At 50.4% G+C, this 19,561-nt stretch overlaps 1 protein-coding gene across 11 annotated transcripts in view; it reads right to left on the reverse strand.

Moving 5' to 3' along the window:
* Positions 1–19,167, reverse strand: part of LOC136115238 (zinc finger protein 532) — a 36,079-nt gene extending 16,912 nt beyond the window's left edge. The window contains exons 1-9 of one of the 11 annotated variants that reach the window (XM_071801934.1): positions 18,912–19,167; positions 18,124–18,253; positions 16,855–17,058; positions 16,286–16,394; positions 14,655–14,786; positions 14,482–14,565; positions 8,047–10,406; positions 3,846–4,027; positions 628–804 (exon numbers count right to left, since the gene is read on the reverse strand). In XM_071801934.1, the coding sequence (XP_071658035.1) occupies positions 628–804; positions 3,846–4,027; positions 8,047–10,386 (2,699 nt within the window). In that variant the 5' untranslated portion in view covers positions 10,387–10,406; positions 14,482–14,565; positions 14,655–14,786; ... (2 more) ...; positions 18,124–18,253; positions 18,912–19,167. Of the gene's footprint in view, positions 1–627; positions 805–3,845; positions 4,028–8,046; positions 10,407–14,481; positions 14,566–14,654; positions 16,265–16,285; positions 16,395–16,854; positions 17,059–17,199; positions 17,331–18,123; positions 18,473–18,911 lie in introns of those variants that run through there. The other 10 variants (XM_071801935.1, XM_071801937.1, XM_071801936.1 and 7 more) reach the window with 10 other exon arrangements.
* Between the last annotated feature and the right edge of the window lie 394 nt (positions 19,168–19,561).

The following is a 19,561-nucleotide window of genomic DNA, read 5'->3' on the forward strand; positions in this document are numbered from 1 at the left end:
ACCGAGACACCAACCCTGGCAGAGCGGGGACCGTGGGCACCGAGACACCAACCCTGGCACAGCGGGGACCGTGGGCACCGAGACACCAACCCTGGCACAGCGGGGACCGTGGGCACCGAGACACCAACCCTGGCACAGAGGGGACCGCGGGCACCGAAGGGAAAGAACAAAACCAAAATAACCAAATAAAACCAGTTCTCCCACCCTTTCAATCAGATGTTAGGAACATGACTGCATCAGACCTGACGAGTTCTAGCAGTTCTTTTTGGAATCACATTATCTTAATTCACAGTAAAAGTGCAGATGAGCTAAGCAGATTAAAAACCAAGCAGGAGCAACACGCTAGCTGCCCGTCCCACCCGCTTCTGTCACCACTGTGTTACTCTCCTGTAGAATGCAGTGTTTAAAGAACTGCTGTTGCTACGTTCATAGCAATTTAACCTTTGCCAAATAATTCACCAGCTAAAAACCCATAAAAACATTACACAAACCCCACATGTTACCAACGGGATGACAAACTGCTGGCTGTACAGTACGTGACATTGAGGGTTACAAGCACAGGACAGAATGCAATTTCACAGGTTACTGAAACGCAGGCAAGTGCAGTAGAAGATGAATTTTGCTTACTTTGGTTCGCCTATCTTGATACCCGGGTGTTGTGTGTAGGCATGGGAGTGTGTGCTGGGAGCAGATTTAAATGCCATGGGACAGATAGGACACTTGTAAAAGACTTCACAGTGAGAACCTTGAATGTGAGACTTGAGAGCCGCCACGTCAGAGTAAACAACATTGCAATGCACGCAGCTGCAAGAGAGCGGAGAAGAGTCAGGTCAGCCTCGGCAAAGCAGTGCTGCAAGAAACCAATAAACACTCGTTGGCAAGCAAGTGAAGGGATAAACATACATACAACCAGGTAAAACCACGTTATTCCGGCAATTTAAATAACCCAGTAAGAATCAACATGAAGAGATTTGCATATGAGGAAGTAAGAAAAGACATTTCCCAAACTTAATGAAAATCTAAGAGATATGAAGTCAGAACATGTTTTTATGGCATTACAACAGAACAGACAGAAGGGTCGACAGAGGATATTCTATCGATTGTAAAAGGAATGCTTAAGTCCTCCGCAAATCTGTAAAGAGATTTCACAAAACGCATTTTTGTCACATGCATGGATTGGGTAAGGTACGTCAATGCAGAAACTGCCACCAGCGTGGAAAACCAGTTAGCAAAACATTTCCCCCATTTCCCTTGTTTAGATTTAATGAAGACAAACTGTAATGATTTCTGTTCATGTAATCAAATCAGCGCTTGGATTTAAAACAAAAAAAGAGTAATTTCAGTTCAGGACAGCTAAACCAAATCTCTGCAATCAGATCAGTCTATCAGATTAGAATTCTGAAAATACTCTTCAAACACATACTTCCGCTGTGTCGAAGATTTGTGACCCTTCCGCATCTAGTCTAAAATAAAATTATTAAAAAATTGCATTAATATTAGTACATAAGAATTTCTACACACAACGGTCCCTTGTGGCGCCACACATCTCTAACACTAAACAGCCCAAGAACTGCTGGAGCAGTTACGAAATAACCTGTCAAATCAACAAGTTTCTTATTTACCAGTATTTTGCAGTAAGAGTTTTACAATTTAAACATAGAAGGGCCTCTGTCCTTCCAAAATGTTCATTTTGGCATCTGTCGTGGTAGTGATTGTTGTCACATAAACGCCAAATCTTTTTTATACTGTTTTAAAGGCCTGCAGATAGCAACAGGGCAGGGAACACAGCGACACAGCGCATCCGAGAGTCCCGTTGTCCTTTTAAAATCTGTCACCCTGGAATTTTATGGAACCCCATCCCTTCGTTTCTGAGCACTTGATCTGCATGCTTGATACTGTTAATCAAGTTTACGTCTCTCAAGTCTCCACTTCCCGACGCGTTTTCTGAAGTAACTGGTCCGTGTCTGTGCTGGGTGTGCTCGCTCTGCTCACAGTGATGATCCCCTGCCAGCCCTCCCGCTGGGCTTTGTGCTCAGCACCCGCCTCTGTGCTCAGCACCCGCCTCTGCCCACCGGACCGGCTCCGCGGAACAAGTCTTCCCTTCTGCGACTGCCGGATGAGCTTCCTCGTTTCAACCAAACCCAAGGTTGCAATGTTCCACTGATTTAGTTCAGCCTACAGTGCTGGGACAAACTGACCTCCCGCCCAGGCCCCTCGGGCCGGCAGGACCGCCTGTGCTGCTCCTCGGGAACGACCCACAGGCCCGGGAGATGCTGAGGGGTGTGAGGAGGAAAACTTCGACTTTCCCAAATAGTGCCGTTCTTTGCCTTGGTATTTTTGGTTTAGTTTCACCATATACAGAAATTCTGACTTAGTGTGACATTAGATGCTTATGATACATCTTGAATGTTTGGTAACTTTAGTTTGGATTCACAGTGAAGGGCTGATGAGTCCCGTGGTGTTGCTGGTGCACACCAGGGGTCCCCAGGGAGGGTCCTGTGAACAAACCCGAGACACAGGCTGGAGGGCAGGAGAGCGGAGGCACAGGTGTAACAGATGCAGGAGCGGACAGACAGACTGCTGCCTGGAGAAAAGAACCCAAAGCAGCACAGAGCTGAGAGCGCTGCCAGGCAGGGATTCCCTCTGGAAACAGCCGGCCGGAGCAGCACGTGCGCCAACAACACCCAGTACATGGACGGGTGGCACCGCACGGGGAGGAGCTGCCTGCCGCCGAGATTCCAAACAGCCCCTCTCTGCCGCCGAGATTTCAAACGGCCCCTCTCTGCCGCCGAGATTTCAAACGGCCCCTCTCTGCCGCCGAGATTCCAAACAGCCCCTCTCTGCCGCCGAGATTTCAAACGGCCCCTCTCTGCCGCCGAGATTTCAAACGGCCCCTCTCTGCCACCGAGATTTCAAACGGCCCCTCTCTGCCGCCAAGATTTCAAACGGCCCCTCTCTGCCGCCGAGATTTCAAACGGCCCCTCTCTGCCGCCGAGATTCCAAACGGCCCCTCTCTGCCGCAGAGATTCCAAACGGCCCCTCTCTGCCGCAGAGATTCCAATGGCCCCTCTCTGCCGCAGAGATTCCAATGGCCCCTCTCTCTCTGCTCAGACGGGACGAGGCCGAAACGTTTTAGAGTGCGGAGCGGAGCGTGGCCGGACGAGCTGCTCCTCATCCCGTGCTGTGCTGCCTGCCACTCTAACATAAAACCATGTTCCGAGCCTTTCAAAACTTAATATTCCATTTAATACCTCTGATCCCATTTTCTCAGTGAGCTGCCGTTACAGGAAACCCGTAACAGAAGAGGAACAGAAGAGTACCAAAGAAGCACCAGAACCCCGGCTGTCCGAACGAGAGCTCGTTTCCAAGGGGGGCAGAGCCGGGAACCCTGCCGCCCCGCGGAAGAGGCAGCAGGTGCGGTGCGGCCGTCCGCATCTCAGGAACTACCGCTGCCAGCGAGAACGGGGCATGACTGTTCACCACACAGAACCACCTAAAATCCAGTGTTCTGAAACACCCAAACGTTTTTTTAAGAACCTGAAATTAAGAAAATACATCTGAATTATCTAGATCTTATAAACTGTGACGTCCTGAATCTGACATTTTCTGGCTGGATGAGATCAGCCAATATTCTGATTTAATAACACACAAAAGCGGATGCCCAAAACAAAGCAGAATCCTAATGTGGTATTTATTCCAAAACTTGTAGTACTAATAGCACTGTTGCCATGACAACCTTAAACTATGAAGCTGCATTCTACAAACAATGTTTATGACAATGGAAAATTACTTTTAAAAGCATACATTATACATAAATTGACAACAAAAGTAACCATTATACTGACCGAAAACCAACTCTTCGGGTATAATGCAGGCAGTTCTTAGTGACATGGGTCTGGAAGTGGACAGATCTGCAGATTGCTCCACATTCGGGACACGTGTATGGAGATTTATGCTGATGAATTCGCTGGTGTGATGCAAAACTGCACTGGTTAGGAAGCAGCATCTGGCAGATATTGCATGTCTTCTAAACAATAAACCAAAATAGATGAAACAAAAGGTTTGGTTCAGCTATACGTAATGTCTTGGGTCAAACACTGTAATACATCAAATAAAAGGTTAAATGTCCCGACCGATGCGGACCAGAAGCAGCAGGAGTACTCACTGCAGGCTGGAGGGCAGACAGGGCACCAGGCACCCCACAGTGCAGGTGGCCTCAGCACCACCCCAGCAGCAAACCCACCGGGTTTGCATCAGCGCTTGAAGAAATTCTAAAATAAACAATTAAGAAATGATCCCCTTCCTCATGTAAAACGAGCTTCCTAGTAAAAGACGGGCGCTTCACAAAAGTCACCCCGTTCTTCCAATTTAGGCAACTCCTCATTAAATCTCTCTTAAAAACCAGTAAGATCCAGAGCATGTAACAGCAGAATCAAAGCTACCATTGCAGAAATAGCACAGTGTCACACACAGCTTTCGTGGGACTCTGGCTTACTAGTGGTGGCAACTATGCCGCTGAAAAATAACCTGCTCCCATTTAGTGGACAGGAGACAGACACCAACTCCAAGGAGGAGGAAAAGGCCTTTCCAGGCACTGCAGAAAGCATTTCTTTTTCTAACAGAGCACTGTACAGTAACAGGGTCTAAAGTAACTTCTTGATTGCCTTAGCATTTTTACAGCATTACTGGTATTCTAAGAACAACTATATTTTTGTATTACAATCCGTACACTCCATTATTTTTCCAAAACAGCTTAATCTAAATGCTTTGAGGACTCGTGTAAATACTTTCTTTTTTTAGAAACAGTAATTTTAAGTAGAAACATTAACGTGAAACACCTTGTGGTGACACACACAGAAGTGTGTTTTCACGCGGTTCACTTTTAACGTTCACTTTGTGAACGTGGTGGCCTGACACATCTGAACACTCTCCATCCAACATCTCTCAGTCGTCCTGATGACCGCGAGATGGCCAATGTGGAACATGGACCCGGAGGGAGCGCAGCACTGAGCACTCACCATGGCTCACATTCGGCCCCGCGCGGAGCGGGCGGCTCGGACCCTCAGGTTTGCCCAAGCCTCCCCAGCCCCTCACCGGAGCCGTTGTGACACAGCCGGTCTGAAATCCTGTTCAGACGCACAGAAACAGCCACTTTGCAAAGACAAACCCCGACTCGCCCTCCAGCACTGCACGGAACTGCTTCGGGGCGACAACTTCATCCCCAGCTGGGCTCACAGGCATAGTCCTGACTACCCACAGCTCGTATGGATGAGCAGCGATGTAACCCCGGAGAACCTGCAGTACTGTTTGATTACCTAAGAAAACAGCAAACCACAACCCTTACTGCAGTAACAGACAGGTGCGGGTTCCAGGGTCCCCCCAAAGGCCTGTCGGCAGCTCAGAACCCGGACAGAGCCATGGGTCCCGCTGTGCAGCGCTGCGAGCTCAGGCCGACACCGCGTGCTGTTTGTGAGGACGCTGCTTCGCTGTGTGAACAACTCTGAACTTCAGCATGTTTGCTCAGGTGAGAACGTCTGTCACCAGGACAGCCATCGACATCACCAGGCGAGAGCGTCTGTCACCAGGACAGCCATCGACGTCACCAGGTGAGAGCGTCTGTCACCAGGACAGCCATCGACGTCACCAGGCGAGAGCGTCTGTCGCCAGGACAGCCATCGACATCACCAGGCGAGAGCGTCTGTCACCAGGACAGCCATCGACATCACCAGGCGAGAGCGTCTGTCGCCAGGACAGCCATCGACATCACCAGGTGAGAGCGTCTGTCACCAGGACAGCCATCGACGTCACCAGGTGAGAGCGTCTGTCACCAGGACAGCCATCGACATCACCAGGCGAGAGCGTCTGTCACCAGGACAGCCATCGACGTCACCAGGTGAGAGCGTCTGTCACCAGGACAGCCATCGACGTCACCAGGCGAGAGCGTCTGTCGCCAGGACAGCCATCGACATCACCAGGCGAGAGCGTCTGTCACCAGGACAGCCATCGACATCACCAGGCGAGAGCGTCTGTCGCCAGGACAGCCATCGACATCACCAGGCGAGAGCGTCTGTCACCAGGACAGCCATCGACGTCACCAGGTGAGAGCGTCTGTCACCAGGACAGCCATCGACATCACCAGGCGAGAGCGTCTGTCGCCAGGACAGCCATCGACATCACCAGGCGAGAGCGTCTGTCGCCAGGACAGCCATCGACATCACCAGGCGAGAGCGTCTGTCACCAGGACAGCATCGACATCACCAGGCGAGAGCGTCTGTCGCCAGGACAGCCATCGACATCACCAGGCGAGAGCGTCTGTCGCCAGGACAGCCATCGACATCACCAGGTGAGGCATCGAGAGCAAACCCAGCAGCAACAGGGAAACAGCACCAGGAGAGGCAGCGGGAAATGGCGATTCTACAAACCCAGTTATTTTACCTGCCCACACAAAAAAAGGCCCCACAGAAAGTGAGTACATCACTTTTTAATCTTTGCTCTTGTCTATTGTTTTCATTTTATCCTCACCTCATCCTCCCAACCTATTGTCAGTACATCTGTCTGTCTCTCATCCACTTGCTCTATTTTGGTGCCTTGTTAATTGCTTGATTTCATTGTACAAAGAACAACAGTATTTTCACAAGGACTACTGGTTCCTGTCATACCAAATGATAATAAATGAACCTATTCTGGAAAAAAAGACAAACCTAACACCAGTAAGCACCAGCAAAGGAGTTAGCTAAAAACCAGTCACCGAGTATTAAGTAACTCAAGAGCTGGTGCAGAATGTACTCGTGGTCAGACACTGCTCAAAACTGCAGCAAGGTCTAAGGACGGAATATATTCTGCTGACCTCTGACAAAACACCTCCATAGACTCGCGTTAGGTAGGCACGTCTGCGGTGCCTTACAAACTGAAATCCACTCTCCGGGCAATTCCGCCCAAATCCATGAGCCAGGCAGGAAAGCAGGGCCTGAGGCAGAGCCCGTAATCCAGAGTGGAGACCACCCCGACCCCTGCACGTTCCTCCGGTGGCAGGCGCAGCGTAACTGCTCCACGGCCTGAGCCCAGTGAACAGACCTGACGGGAACCCGCCCGCGCTTCTACAGCCAGGGGTTGTCTTAAAGACCCCGGTCTGTGCCCTGCTGCGCGGCCCCAGGGAGCGTTCCTGGGGCATCCCTGTGCAAACCAGCCTGAGCACCTGTGCAATTTCAGCTGCATGCTTTGAAACACACCAGAATCCCTTTAATTGGCACACCCCGACAGAAATCCAGCTATAGCCTTTATAACGATCTTAACTCTTGTGGGACTATAAAATACATTGCACTGATAAATATTAACTTTTATTGAATGATGTGTTTCTTTCAGATTAGGCCACATACATTAAATGGTTTGTAAATTTAACCTCTTAGCAACGGTAAGAGGAAAGGAAAAGCAACACAAATAAATGTCACACAGCGAGAAACGCATGCTAGTGAACACTCTCACGTGTGTAAGAGCGAGCTGAAGGGAACAGCACGCATGTCCCTGAGCACAACCTGTGTGCCATTTATCCGCTGCCCGGAGCCCCTGCGGCGAGGGGAACGCCCGGCTCACTTACAGTGCCATAGGAAATGAATAGAAACTGGAGACAAATCGAGGATGAATCGCTTAAACTATCATTCAGATCGAATAGTTAATGAGGGTGCCAATTAAGTGGATTCCACAGGATATTCAAATTCCAAAGCACAGAAAGAATAATTAGAAATTCTAAGAAAAGACCATTATTAATTTCAGTATTGTAATGTTCAGCAGTAAGAAAGCTAATGCTAAATTCTAATAAAAATCCACAGTGTAAATTTCAGACTTCAGGGCCTAGAAAAATTCTAAGAAAACTCTTACTTAAAAATGTTGACATTGACTGTGTAAGTGTTGCGAGTTTTTCTGTGGTGTTTGTTTATACTTTTAATCATGGAGGTTCAGATAATTAACAGCTAAATGAAAGTAAGAACATATCCAAAGTCTCCTAGGCCCATAGATGAAACATTGGAATGTAAACGTATGATACTCTACTTGTCCACTCGTGTCTGCAGCCTGCTGGAAATGAGTTGCAAGAGACGTCTCATCTTGGAAAACCTCGTTGCACTCCAGACACTTCAGACTATGTCTGCAAAGCTTGGACGGGTCCTCGTCCAGGGGCATGGCTGGAATGACGGGGGTGCTGGCGGGGGCCGAGATCACCGTCCCCGTTATGCCAGACTGGATCTTGGTCACGGCGTGCGCGCCAGCTCCCCCGGGGCTCTGCAGCACCGACAGAGCGCTATTGCTTGAAGGAGATGCTATCATCTGATCTGCTGGGACCGGTTTTAAAATCAGGTGTGAGCACTGCATCACAACGCCTTTTTCCTTGTGCCCACGAGCATGGGAAAGAAGACTGCATTTATTGTAGAAAACCAAGTTCTTGGTACAGTGATTGCACGTCACTTCGATTCGCACACTCCGCCTGTCATAATGCTGGGTCAGGCTCTTCTCAAGAGCAAACGAGTCACCACACTCCAAACACTTGTACCCTCGCGTGGGTAACGTTATCCCGGCATTGGCAGGGGGACTGAGGTTCGGGATGTAAACTGGTACGGGATTGACACTACTCAGCACCTTATTGAACGCTTCCACTACCGAACTCTGCAGAGATGACACCACCTGGACTCGAGACACTTTTTTAGAAGGCTGTGAGGCTGCTGCAGAAATTATTGCCTGCTTTATTTGTTGCTGAGGTTTCGTTAGCACTTGGCGGAGTTCAGAGGTGGTTTGAGCACCTTGAGGCAGAAGATTAAGGTTGGCAAGATGGACCGTCTTTGGCACAAGTTTAGCACTGGCAAGGCTTGACGCTGGCACCACAACAGTCTGCTGTTGGATAGCGTTGGCAGCTTTGATAATAGCGCTGCTGGCACTCTGCACCGAAGCAGCAGATATTACGGTGGCTTTCACCGTGGTATTGTTAGCAAGCTTCAAGTTGATAACTTGTGAACCCGCCGTTTTGACTGCTGAAACGGGGAGAAAGGCAGTAGCCACAGGTTTGATAGTGACCTGCTTTGGCGCCAGTTCCGCGGAAGCGACGGCAGTGGTGACAGCTGTGGACTGCAGGGGAGCCCGAGGAGGAGAGGACAGCACGGGAGCGGAGGCTGGTGAGGACAGCAGAGACGTCATGGAGGTGACCATAGAAGCGGTCTGCTCCAGCTTCTTACCGGAGTCCACATCCACTTCTGGCAACACTCTAGTAACGGTTCTCTTGATCTCCCCGGAGGAAGTCTTGATGGTTTTTATGCGAACTTTAGGAATTGCTGGTGTTGACCCTGCGGGAGAAGACGGAGACCCTTTGCTGCTGTTTTCACTCGATACGCTTCTGGGACTGTCCGGCGGTTTGACAGACGGCTTTTTAGCACCATCGATGAGACTCTGAGATTCAGGCGATTTTTCAATAGCCCGGGGACTTTCACTCATGTCTTTTGGTAATGGAGAAGATTCTCCTGAATTAGACTGTAAATCTTTACCGGTATCTGTAGCTGCCTTTTTAGCACTCAGTGCTGCAATTGCAGCAATGCACGAAGAAAGCTTTGCTGACGACTTTGCTTTGGACTGGGAAATGCTGGCAAGATTTGTTTCACTTTTTTCAGCATTCAGTTTTCCATCAAGTACCCTGTTTTCGAGAAGCTTCTCAGAATTGTCTTTTAGCAATTTGTCCTCTGTTTTTCGAGCTTTAAAAGGCTCATAGACGCTTAAACTCATGGAGGTTGCCTCTGTTTCTCGCTTAGCAACTTTATTTTTATCTATACTACTTGAAACTGGGATTCCAGATTTAATCAGGTGCTCCCCTCCAAGTGCCTTTAGTTTGTCGTATTCCTGCTGAGATCCAGATCCTGCCAGGACATTTGCTCTGAAATTTGCACGCATCTCCTCTTTATCCAGAGGATCGTCCACCTCAATTTTTTCATCATCATCAAATTCTTCAGCACTTGATATTGGGCTAAACTGGTTGAAAGCTGAATCCTTCAGTGTAGTCTCAGAAGCTGAACCATCATCTTTAAGTGACTTCCCCTCATCCTTACTGTAACTGTCAAGAGCTGAAGACGTCAGGAAGCCGTTGTGCAAGCCATTGCCTGTGGAATGGTGCCCATCCTTGTCCACCCCTTCCGAAGAATCGATAGTACGCACGTTTTTCACAATGACGCTCACTCCAACGTCAGAGGATGACGGGGCGTGAGAATCTTCATCCGTGTGAGCGTTCTGCTTTATGTGGCTCTCATGGTCATCATGTCCAGATTCAATAGCTGCTTTTGGATCAACCATGTCTGGTATGTCAAAGGCTGCGAGAAGGTCATCGAAATCTGGGGTCTTCATATCCCCCATGGTCATGTATTTGATTGTAAGCAAATCTGTAAAATAAGCAGAAAGCCAGCATCTCAGTATTTTAGGCTCTAATAGCGTAGCCTTACAAAAAATAAATGTAGTTCACATATTCCATGCAAAAAGGTGTTTTTTCACTGCTGAAGTAATATTTTCAGAAATTATACATTTCAGAAGCTTTGCGGTGCACGTGTACAACCAAATTATTACACCAAGAGCTACAGTAATCCATCAACTTCACGGAGTGTAAGCCAGTCATTTCATTCTAGGCACAAATTCCTCGTGGGTGACGTCCCTCCTGTCCCCTCCCACATACACAACTTCAGCAGGACACCCAGACTCCCATGAAAACAACGTGAGGCACTTGCAACTCCTCCAAGTCCAGATTTTCCTCGACATTTGCAATACCAAGCTCGTGTATTTCTACTAACAGTTTGAGACTGCTGCACTGTTTTCTATACATTAACTTGCTTTGTAAGAGTTACGGAATGGGTGGCTCCCAGCGTTCACAATGCTTTTTCCGCAGCTATAATGAAGGACCTGCTGTACCTGCACCACCCATCATCACCCACATGGGCAGCCCTCGAGGTGTTCATTAAAACGGCATCATCCCTTTGCTTGACAAAAACCTGCAAGACTTACGTACTCATCAGCATGGGCTACCTGGAAGTCATCATGGACTCTAGGAGAGGCACCTGAAGAAAATTCTCAAGGATGCTGGAATACACATGGGCATTTCATATAATACCTTCACATAAATATGTAATAGTTCTGAAAACTATTTACATGGTCCATTTAATAGTTTTATTGCTTTATCTAACTAATTAACTCCTTTCCATTACAGCAAGTCCTTCTGCGGAGCTGAACCCAGCATGTGATTTTCTAGAAATTGTAAGTATACTGTTGCAACTGATTAATTTATTCTCTTAATTAACTCATCATTCCTTTACTTAATGGACAATACATAGGAGCCTATAATGGTAAATGCTCATTATCGAGACTTCACTACTTCTGTAAAGCTTATAGCCATAAAACATATTTATCAGACATAAGACTGTTTCATAATGCTGGTAATTCTGGTTTTATTGTTTATTTAACTAGAAAAATTTAAAATCCATTTATTCAAAAGTAAGTTTTTAGCCCTCATGCTTTTCAAACTAGTAGCTGGGATAACATGAACATGAAGATGTAGGAGGAGACACCAGCCAAGCGGTCCAGCTCAGCCGCCGCAGCACAGGCGCGGCTGGCCCAGCGCCCCGAGCACAGAACGCGGTCACCACGCAGCCCTGCGGGCCCGGGGGCCGGCCCGGCCGCCCCTGCAAGGGGCACAGCTACACGGGCAGTACCCAACAAATACACCAATCCATGCACACACCCTATCAGAATTACAAAGTTTGTGTAAGGATTGAATGGAAATTATTCCAGAGACCAACCATTGAAAACAACACAAGCAAAGCCTTAGTTGACACAGTTTTTCATTACTCAAGATACTATTTGCGCTCTGATCACACATCTGTCCAGAGGTGTCTTTTTACAGTTATTATATACACTCAAAAAGAACTAGAAAGTCCTCCTAGCCTAAACCTTGCTCTAATTCCGTATACTGGAGTTGAATTAGCCGTGAGCGGCAGCAATGAACTGCGTGAAGGCCCACGTTCTCAGTGTTTTATCCGAGTACGCTGAACAGCAACACCGCGTCGCACAGGCGCTGAAAAGCCTAAGGACCTATTCGAAGATTCTCAAGGGCTGATCTCCAGAAAAGGGGAAAACATCTGGAAGATGCAGCGCACCGAGGGGGTTCGAGACCCTTCTGAAATACTGCTGTCCTACAGCAACTATTTGTGTAGATATGAGGATGGCTCAAATACCAAACGACATAAATATTACCCAAGGAACTCGAAGTAACCGGCTGTTTCTGCAGGACTAGCAGAGGCCGTGCTGGTTCACGGTACGGAATGTCGGTCACCGCTCTCCAGCCCTGTGCCCGCTCCGTGCAGGGACTGCAGCCACAGGACGACAACCAAAGCGACAACCTGACCATAAACTGCTGCTGAGACTGAAAAGATGCTGTTTGGTGTAAAGCTAAGCCGATGTAAACACTCAAACCAGGCTCATTTGGGGCCAAGTTCAACAGCCTAATAAAGACGACAAAGAAGAATCATCTGGCAACTCGCAGACGGGTCCTATCTCCAAACTCCAGTAATATATATCGCAACATTAGGCAAACATCAGCCTAATACACAGATTACGAGCAGTTCATTAGTTACTAAACATATATTAGTAATTGTGACTAACAGTTCTGATTATTTACTTTGAAAACTAACCATCTGAAAGACAAAAGCAATATGCTAACTTAACCAGCAGACCTTCTTCAGGAAATGAGAACCACATCTCAAATCACAACTCAGTGTGGTCTGAAACACTCACAGGCAAGGAGGATACGGAAGGGGCCACTTCAACCACAACCAGCAACACCGATCACATTCACATCAAACACAGGTTCCTTTTTGCTTATCAAAGGTCCCTTCACTTGTTCTGTTGCAGAACTCGGGCAGATTCCTGCTTCCAGAAACACAGCGTTCATAACAGGCAGCATTTTGATTTCTTAGCAGAAAGGTCTCATTCACCCTCCATAGTGTCACCAAGGTCATGCCAGTCCTTATGCAAACGCCTTTGTGAAGTACGCAGCAGTTTACAGTTAAAGTTTACACCAAGCAATCTGTTATTTCAACACTACGCACTGTATCTATCTGCCCTCAGAGAAAACAGAAAGAAAATCCAGACTGTCTCTGTGCACAAACCCCAATGAGTAAGAGAAATCTGAATCTGCACTTCTGGTTTTCTAAGAGAACATTCCACCGAGTTTCCTCCTCCTTCCTTCCCCTCCGAGGAGCTTTGGAGGGGAAGTACCAGCCCAGTATTTCAGGTGCGAAAATGTTTAGCTATTTTTTCCCTTCCCTCAATGCAGCGACCTTGCTGTTGACAGTTCCAGAAGAATTTCAAGATTTATTCTTCACTAGCCAAAAATAGTTTTCAACAGGCATTTCACGGAAGCTCGAAATAGCTGAGGGAGCTCTGGAACTCGAGTGCTCTGCTCGAGGCACCGCAGATGCTGCAGGACCCTCCGGACGCCGGCCAGCCCGGTTCTGGGTGTTTCCGAAGATGAAGACGCCAAAACCTCTCAAGGGATCAGGTTCCAGCATCTCACTGCTCTCACGGTAAGAGATTTAAACCATTAGTTAGCATTCACTTGCCTTACCACCCACTTGTGACAATTTCTAAATGCATTTTTGAGTGTGCCAGCTACAGAGGCTTCTGGAACCACACGCTGCTGATCCACAGATTCAGCCAAGGCTTTGGGCTCAGCAGCTTCCTACACTTCTCCAAAAGTGGAGGTGAATTCATGAAAACAGGTGAATCCCCATGCCATTCTTTTTGCACTCAACTTAAAAAGGAATTATAAAAATGGCTTAATTTTGTACTTCTATATGTAAAATGGGCTGGGACAGTAAAAAGAGAGTAATTTGGATGTACAACAATAATGGCCATAATGTCAAGATTCCCAATTTATAGCAAATTTCAGTCACATTCTAAATGACACTTGCTTCCTGCCTATTTCTTTTAATGTACTTTTTTTCCGTGGATGGCAACTCTTGCTCCAAACCAGCGAGAAGCAGGCAGTGTCGGTGAGAGCAACTCAAGCGGGCAGGCCCTGCCTGTTCAGCATCAGCAGCAAACGGCCCTGAGACGCCCGGGTCAGCTTTGGGGTTGTGTGTGTGTGTGTGTGTGTTTAAACATACATTACCAGAAATCCAAACGCATATTCATATTTTAACACATATCCATCATTCATACTTCTAAGAAAGCCAAAGGTAGTTAATTCTTTCAAAAGAGGCTTGGAACTTGATAAATCATTGCCCTTATTCTCGAGATCAAATACCCGAGACAAATCTCAATGCACAATGAGATCGCGGCTGCCGGTGCAGAGCACCAGCCCTCTGGCGTTCAGCAGCATCTGCTGCTGGAAAGCTGGCCTACAAGCCAAAGCAGCATCTCCTGCTGAAGAATGGTACAAATACCAGTAGACTAAAAAACACAACTCACCAAGAACACTGCGGTGTCCAGCATCTATCCAGGGTTCTCACCTCACCGCCTACAAGCATCCCTGCAAATTCAAAACTGCCTTTGCTAGAAATAAAAATGAATCGCGTTCAGATCGTATTCAAAACTCCAAACAAAACAGGCACATTGAATTTTGTGACAATTCAAGAACTTACCATTTTAAAACTGCTCACTATTCTGGTGGATAGAAAACAAATAGTCTAGGAGGTGCCCTGATGTAGCATATGAATTTTAGCTGACACTTGGAAAAGAACATGCAGCAGCAGCAGCAGCAATGGATACTATTCCTATAATGCAACAAGAATTCGTGTTTGCAAGCATAATTTTGCTATGGATGTCTATAGTCAAATATAGAACCTCTGCATCCAAATTATGAAAAATAGGAAGAGAAATCGGCAGCGTGATCTGTCAGGCATTTTACTCCACCACACGAGCTATTTACTGCCCCATCGAATCTGAGAAACAACACATTATAGCTGCCTTAAAAACCACTAAACCGCAATTTCAGGCTAAGCATTAGCATGCTATTTTCACTTTTCTACAATTAATATCTCAATACCTTACGTAACCTACTGCAGGCAGACATGAAAAGGTCCCCTTTCCCTGCCACTCTGATGCAGGCACCCTGCCTGTCACCAGACACCACACAACTTACCAACATCCACAGCCTCTCAGGGCTCCTAACTGTCTGCTTCATTCTGCTGAGCACACAGCAAAGACCCCCCCTGCACACCAGAACAACACTGGCAGGGCTTTGCCTCCATGTTTATCTTGATTGCAGACTGCCAAGCAGCTAACACAGCCAGGACTGGCCAGATTTTTGAAAATCACACTGGATAATTTTCTAGAGTGGCTGATTTCCTGTTATAGGAAGTAACAGCTCCAGCAAAAGAATCCCCAAGGCAAAATGTTTAGTGTTCCAACGTGTAAGCCCTAACAGCCTTTGTTCTTCCCCGTGCTGTACTCATTACTGCTTGCTCCTCTCCCCTCCCCACGCTCTGAATCCTTCAGCTTCACTGTTAGATACAAATGCCAGCTCAAATCTAAGTCTACGTTTGGTTTTTAGGCTGGGGGGGAATCCCATCCCTTATCCATTGCTCTGGGTTAAAAGCAGTTCTCCCCCAGGAGCCGATGCACTGCCCATCCGGTTTCCTATTCTTATTTGATTACTGCACAATATTATAATTCATGCCACTAATAACCCACTGGAGCTCCATCAGCCCTCTAAAATACATCTTTCCACTTGGCTGCTGCAAAATCCTCCCTGGGTTACAGCAGTTTAAGAAACACCATCCATGCTATTTATTTTACATGTTGTTTTTTCTACGTAGGCTCTATTAAGCACATGTTTAACACTGAAGACTTTAATTCAGAATCAAGTATTGGGTTCCTCAGACATGGCCAAACAAGCAACCTTTAAATAATTAGCCAGCAAATTCCGAACGAGTAACGCTGTAACAACACACACAGTACACTGCCATGTGGTTCACGATTTACGGTTGTCACAGAGGCCTATTCCACATCACTACATTGTGAGAAAATGTATATCTGGATACAGGATATTTCAATGATAATACTGTATTTAGCTAAGATATCTGTAAGTCTTTGCAAATAATAGCTTTAATCCTATTAAAACTGGAGGACGTTAATAGCATTTCTTTAGTAGCACTTAAACAATCGCCTCCTTCCTAACGTGCCAAGTGTGCAATCAGGAGCCAGGTTTACTTTTCACACACAGGTACCCTCATGCTACCGTTACATCCGTACCCAAAACACCACGTCTCACCTTGTGAACCTTGACCTCTGAAAGATTTTTTTAGCCAATGCTCAGTTAGTGCCAGGGATGCATTACCTCTGCAAATATGAAAGGGTTAAGGCAGCCCAAATCAATAGGCCTACAAGGAAAAAAACACAAAACAAAACACAACACAACACAAGGAGGAAAACGAGTATGCCTTACAGCATCTGTGCAATGCTTCTTAAGCGCAATTCTACAATATTGTTTCCCTTTGGCCTAACAGAAAGGCACAGCACCCCCCCACTTAACGTCTCCTAAAGAAGAAAACCACAAGACAGCACCCTGTAAATAAAACAGCATGCAAAGCAGCATTCTTCAGTCACAAGCACAACTACAATTACAAATCATTCCATCAATTTTATTCAGTTTAGTTTTAAAATAGACTGCATAACCAGTGTCCCACCCTTGCAAAGCAAAAATATTTTAATAAGGGTCATAAATCTCAGCTCTTGCCCATTCCTTAAGCATAAAAAGGCACGAAAAGCCAAAGTAATCTCAGTTACTGCAAATATGTACATTCACATACAGAAGCCTTTATGACTATATTAGCCACATACCAGTGCTGTGTGTCTAAAGTGTGCATTCACATACTGGTTGGGGCTGGTATCTTTCTGCAAGCTCCTCTGCCTTTGGCTGCCATGGAGGGAGGAAGCTATCCCACTGTAGAGGCTCAGTGACTGCATTGTGTTCAGAGCTGATCTGCCTCAAACCAGTTCCAGCCGGTTCTGGTCACCCTACATAAAAAGCTATGGCAACCCTCGCTGAGTTGCCAACAAGTCCCTGAGAATCGCAGGGGCTGCTTCTGCCGTGGCGGCCGCAGCCCTGTCCCCCGGGTCCCCTGTCCCCGCACCCCATGCTCCCCAGTGCCCCCCACGCGCTCCCTTCTCTCCTCCCCCACTTACCTCCCACAACCTGGCTAGGAGCTGTGAGCGTGTGCGTGCCTGGCTGGAGCTAACAAAGAGACCGCAATAAAAATCCTCACAGGATCTCTGTGCAGCACCAGGCAGGCTCGGCCACAGCACCGGGAGCCAGGCTGCGAGCCCTGGGCTGCTCTCCCCGCTCCCCACGGCCCGGGGGTGGCTGCTCGGCACGTCACGCCGGCCGCTGTGCCCACGGCCGTGGGGTGGCCCAGCCAGGTGCTCTCATCCGCCCTCCCCACTCCTGCCCGCGTCGGGGGCCGCTCGAATGGCATTTTCTCTCCTCTGCACAGCGTTACTACAAAGATTACCCACATACACCTCCCTCCCCTCAAGAAATCCATTTCCGCAGCAGCAGATGCCTGCAAAACAGTTCTTGTGCCCCCTCCTTGCAGCACCGGCTTGGCTGCTGCTGTTTTTTCTTTTTTTGCTGTTCGGCTCTCCTTGAGGCACTGAAACGGCTGCAGCTGCAGCCCCACGCCGGGCCAGCCCCGTCCCGCACTGCAGCTCTGGGAGGCCAGGGCGGCTCACAGGGCGCCCCAGGCACGGCTGCCCCGCTGGCCGCCCCACGGCTGCCCCACTGGCCACCCCACGGCTGCCCTGGGCACGGCTGCCCCACGGCTGCCCCGCTGGCCACCCCACGGCTGCCCTGGGCACGGCTGCCCCGCTGGCCGCCCCACGGCTGCCCTGGGCACGGCTGCCCCGCTGGCCGCCCCACGGCCGCTCTGGGGTGACCCCTCAGCAAGGTCAGCACTCCCCGCGTGGGGGTTCTGCACCCACCTCTGCCCATGGCAGCCTTGCTCCTGGCCCACTCCCTTCTTTCTCAGCCAGCCAGGGCCTTCCTGCTGCGCCGCTGACCGTCACCCCAGCCCACACATCATCCACCCCACTCGTGGTGTGGCTACTCACCCTCGCACTGGTACCACCAGTGTCTGCCTACACGCCAAGCCCCATCCTCTGGGGATCTGCGAGACGGTTCTTCGTTCAGCAGGGCTGCCCCGAGCCAGCAGCCCCTGTGCGCTGCGGGCTGCACCTGTAACTGTAGCAGAGGTCTCGGGCACCACCCTTCACCCCCTCCCCTGCAGAGCTCAGGTCTGGCACCTTCTGCACATCCCTCATCCCCACCCCATTCTGGGGAGAGGGACCATGTTCCTCCGCCGCCTCGGCCCCGTGTCCTCGGCACAGCGGCTGCAGCCGGCCCTCCCTCGCCCCAGCCCGGGTGGGCTGCTCCCGCCTCTGCGGGCCGCCGTGGCCGCGGGCACCGCGCTGCCGGGCCGCGGCCCCCTCCCCTGCGCGCCCCCCCGCCCGGCCTGCTGCTCTCGGGCCCGGGGTCGGCCCTGCGCGGGAGGATCGGCCACCGCTCTGCGCGGAGGCCGCCTGGGGAGAGGAGGCCGCGGCCCCTCCGGCGGCACGGAGAGCGGAGGAGAGAGGGGGGCGGCGGGGTGGCCGCGTCCGAGCGACCCCCCCGCTCCCGCCGAGCCGGCCCGAAGCCGCCGGCCCTGGCAGCCCTGCCGCTCGAGTGGCCGCGGGGCTCCGGAGCCGCCGCCCTCGCAGCGCCCCGGCCCCGAGCAGCCCGAGCCGGGCAGGCCGGACAGGCCGCTCCGCCGCGGCGGGGCCTGCGCGCAGGCCGGGCGGGAGCGGGGCCGGGAGGAAGGCGACCCCCCCGCATGCACGCTCCGCACCCCATGCAAACACACCTGCTGCGGGCCGGCCGCGGCCGTCAGGCGGGCATGGCTACGGTCCGCAGCGCCTCGGCCGCCCGCGGAGCGGCCTGGCCAAGAGATGGTGGAACATAATGGCAGAGGCTCCGCGGGGCTGAGGAGGCGGTGGGGGTGGGGGTGCCTCGGCTTGCACAGATGGGGGAGACGCTCCCGTGTGATTCCGTGTGAAACGGCTCCCCGGAGTGTGCCAGGGGCGGGGAGCGCCGCGCCGGCTCCGAGCGCTGCGCGGGCAGGGCCGGGCCGGCCAGGTCGCGGCCTCCGCAGCCCGGGGCGGGGGATTCTGCGGGGGGAATCCCGCCCGACGGGAGCGAGCGGCGCCGGGGCGCTCGGGCAGGGCAGCGCCGGCGGGCCGGGCCGGTCCCTGCCCCGGGGCTCCACCGCGGGCCTGCGGCAGGGCCGGGGCAGCCCCGCTACGGTGCCAGCGGCCACCCGGCCCTGCCCGGAGCCGCGGGGCCTGCGCCTCCCGGGCGGGAGGGGTCCCCGCCCTCCCCCGCTCCCCGTGGGGCCGCGTCCCCTGTGCTTCGGTTCTAAGCCAACAAAGGCCAGGATAAGCGGCCCGCAGTCAGCTGGGCCGCGGGGTTTGTTTCCCGGCGCGGATCCCTGCACGGCGCCCCGGCTGCTGCTGC

Source organism: Patagioenas fasciata, chromosome Z (assembly GCF_037038585.1).
Source record: "Patagioenas fasciata isolate bPatFas1 chromosome Z, bPatFas1.hap1, whole genome shotgun sequence".
NCBI classification, from domain to species: Eukaryota; Metazoa; Chordata; class Aves; order Columbiformes; family Columbidae; genus Patagioenas; species Patagioenas fasciata.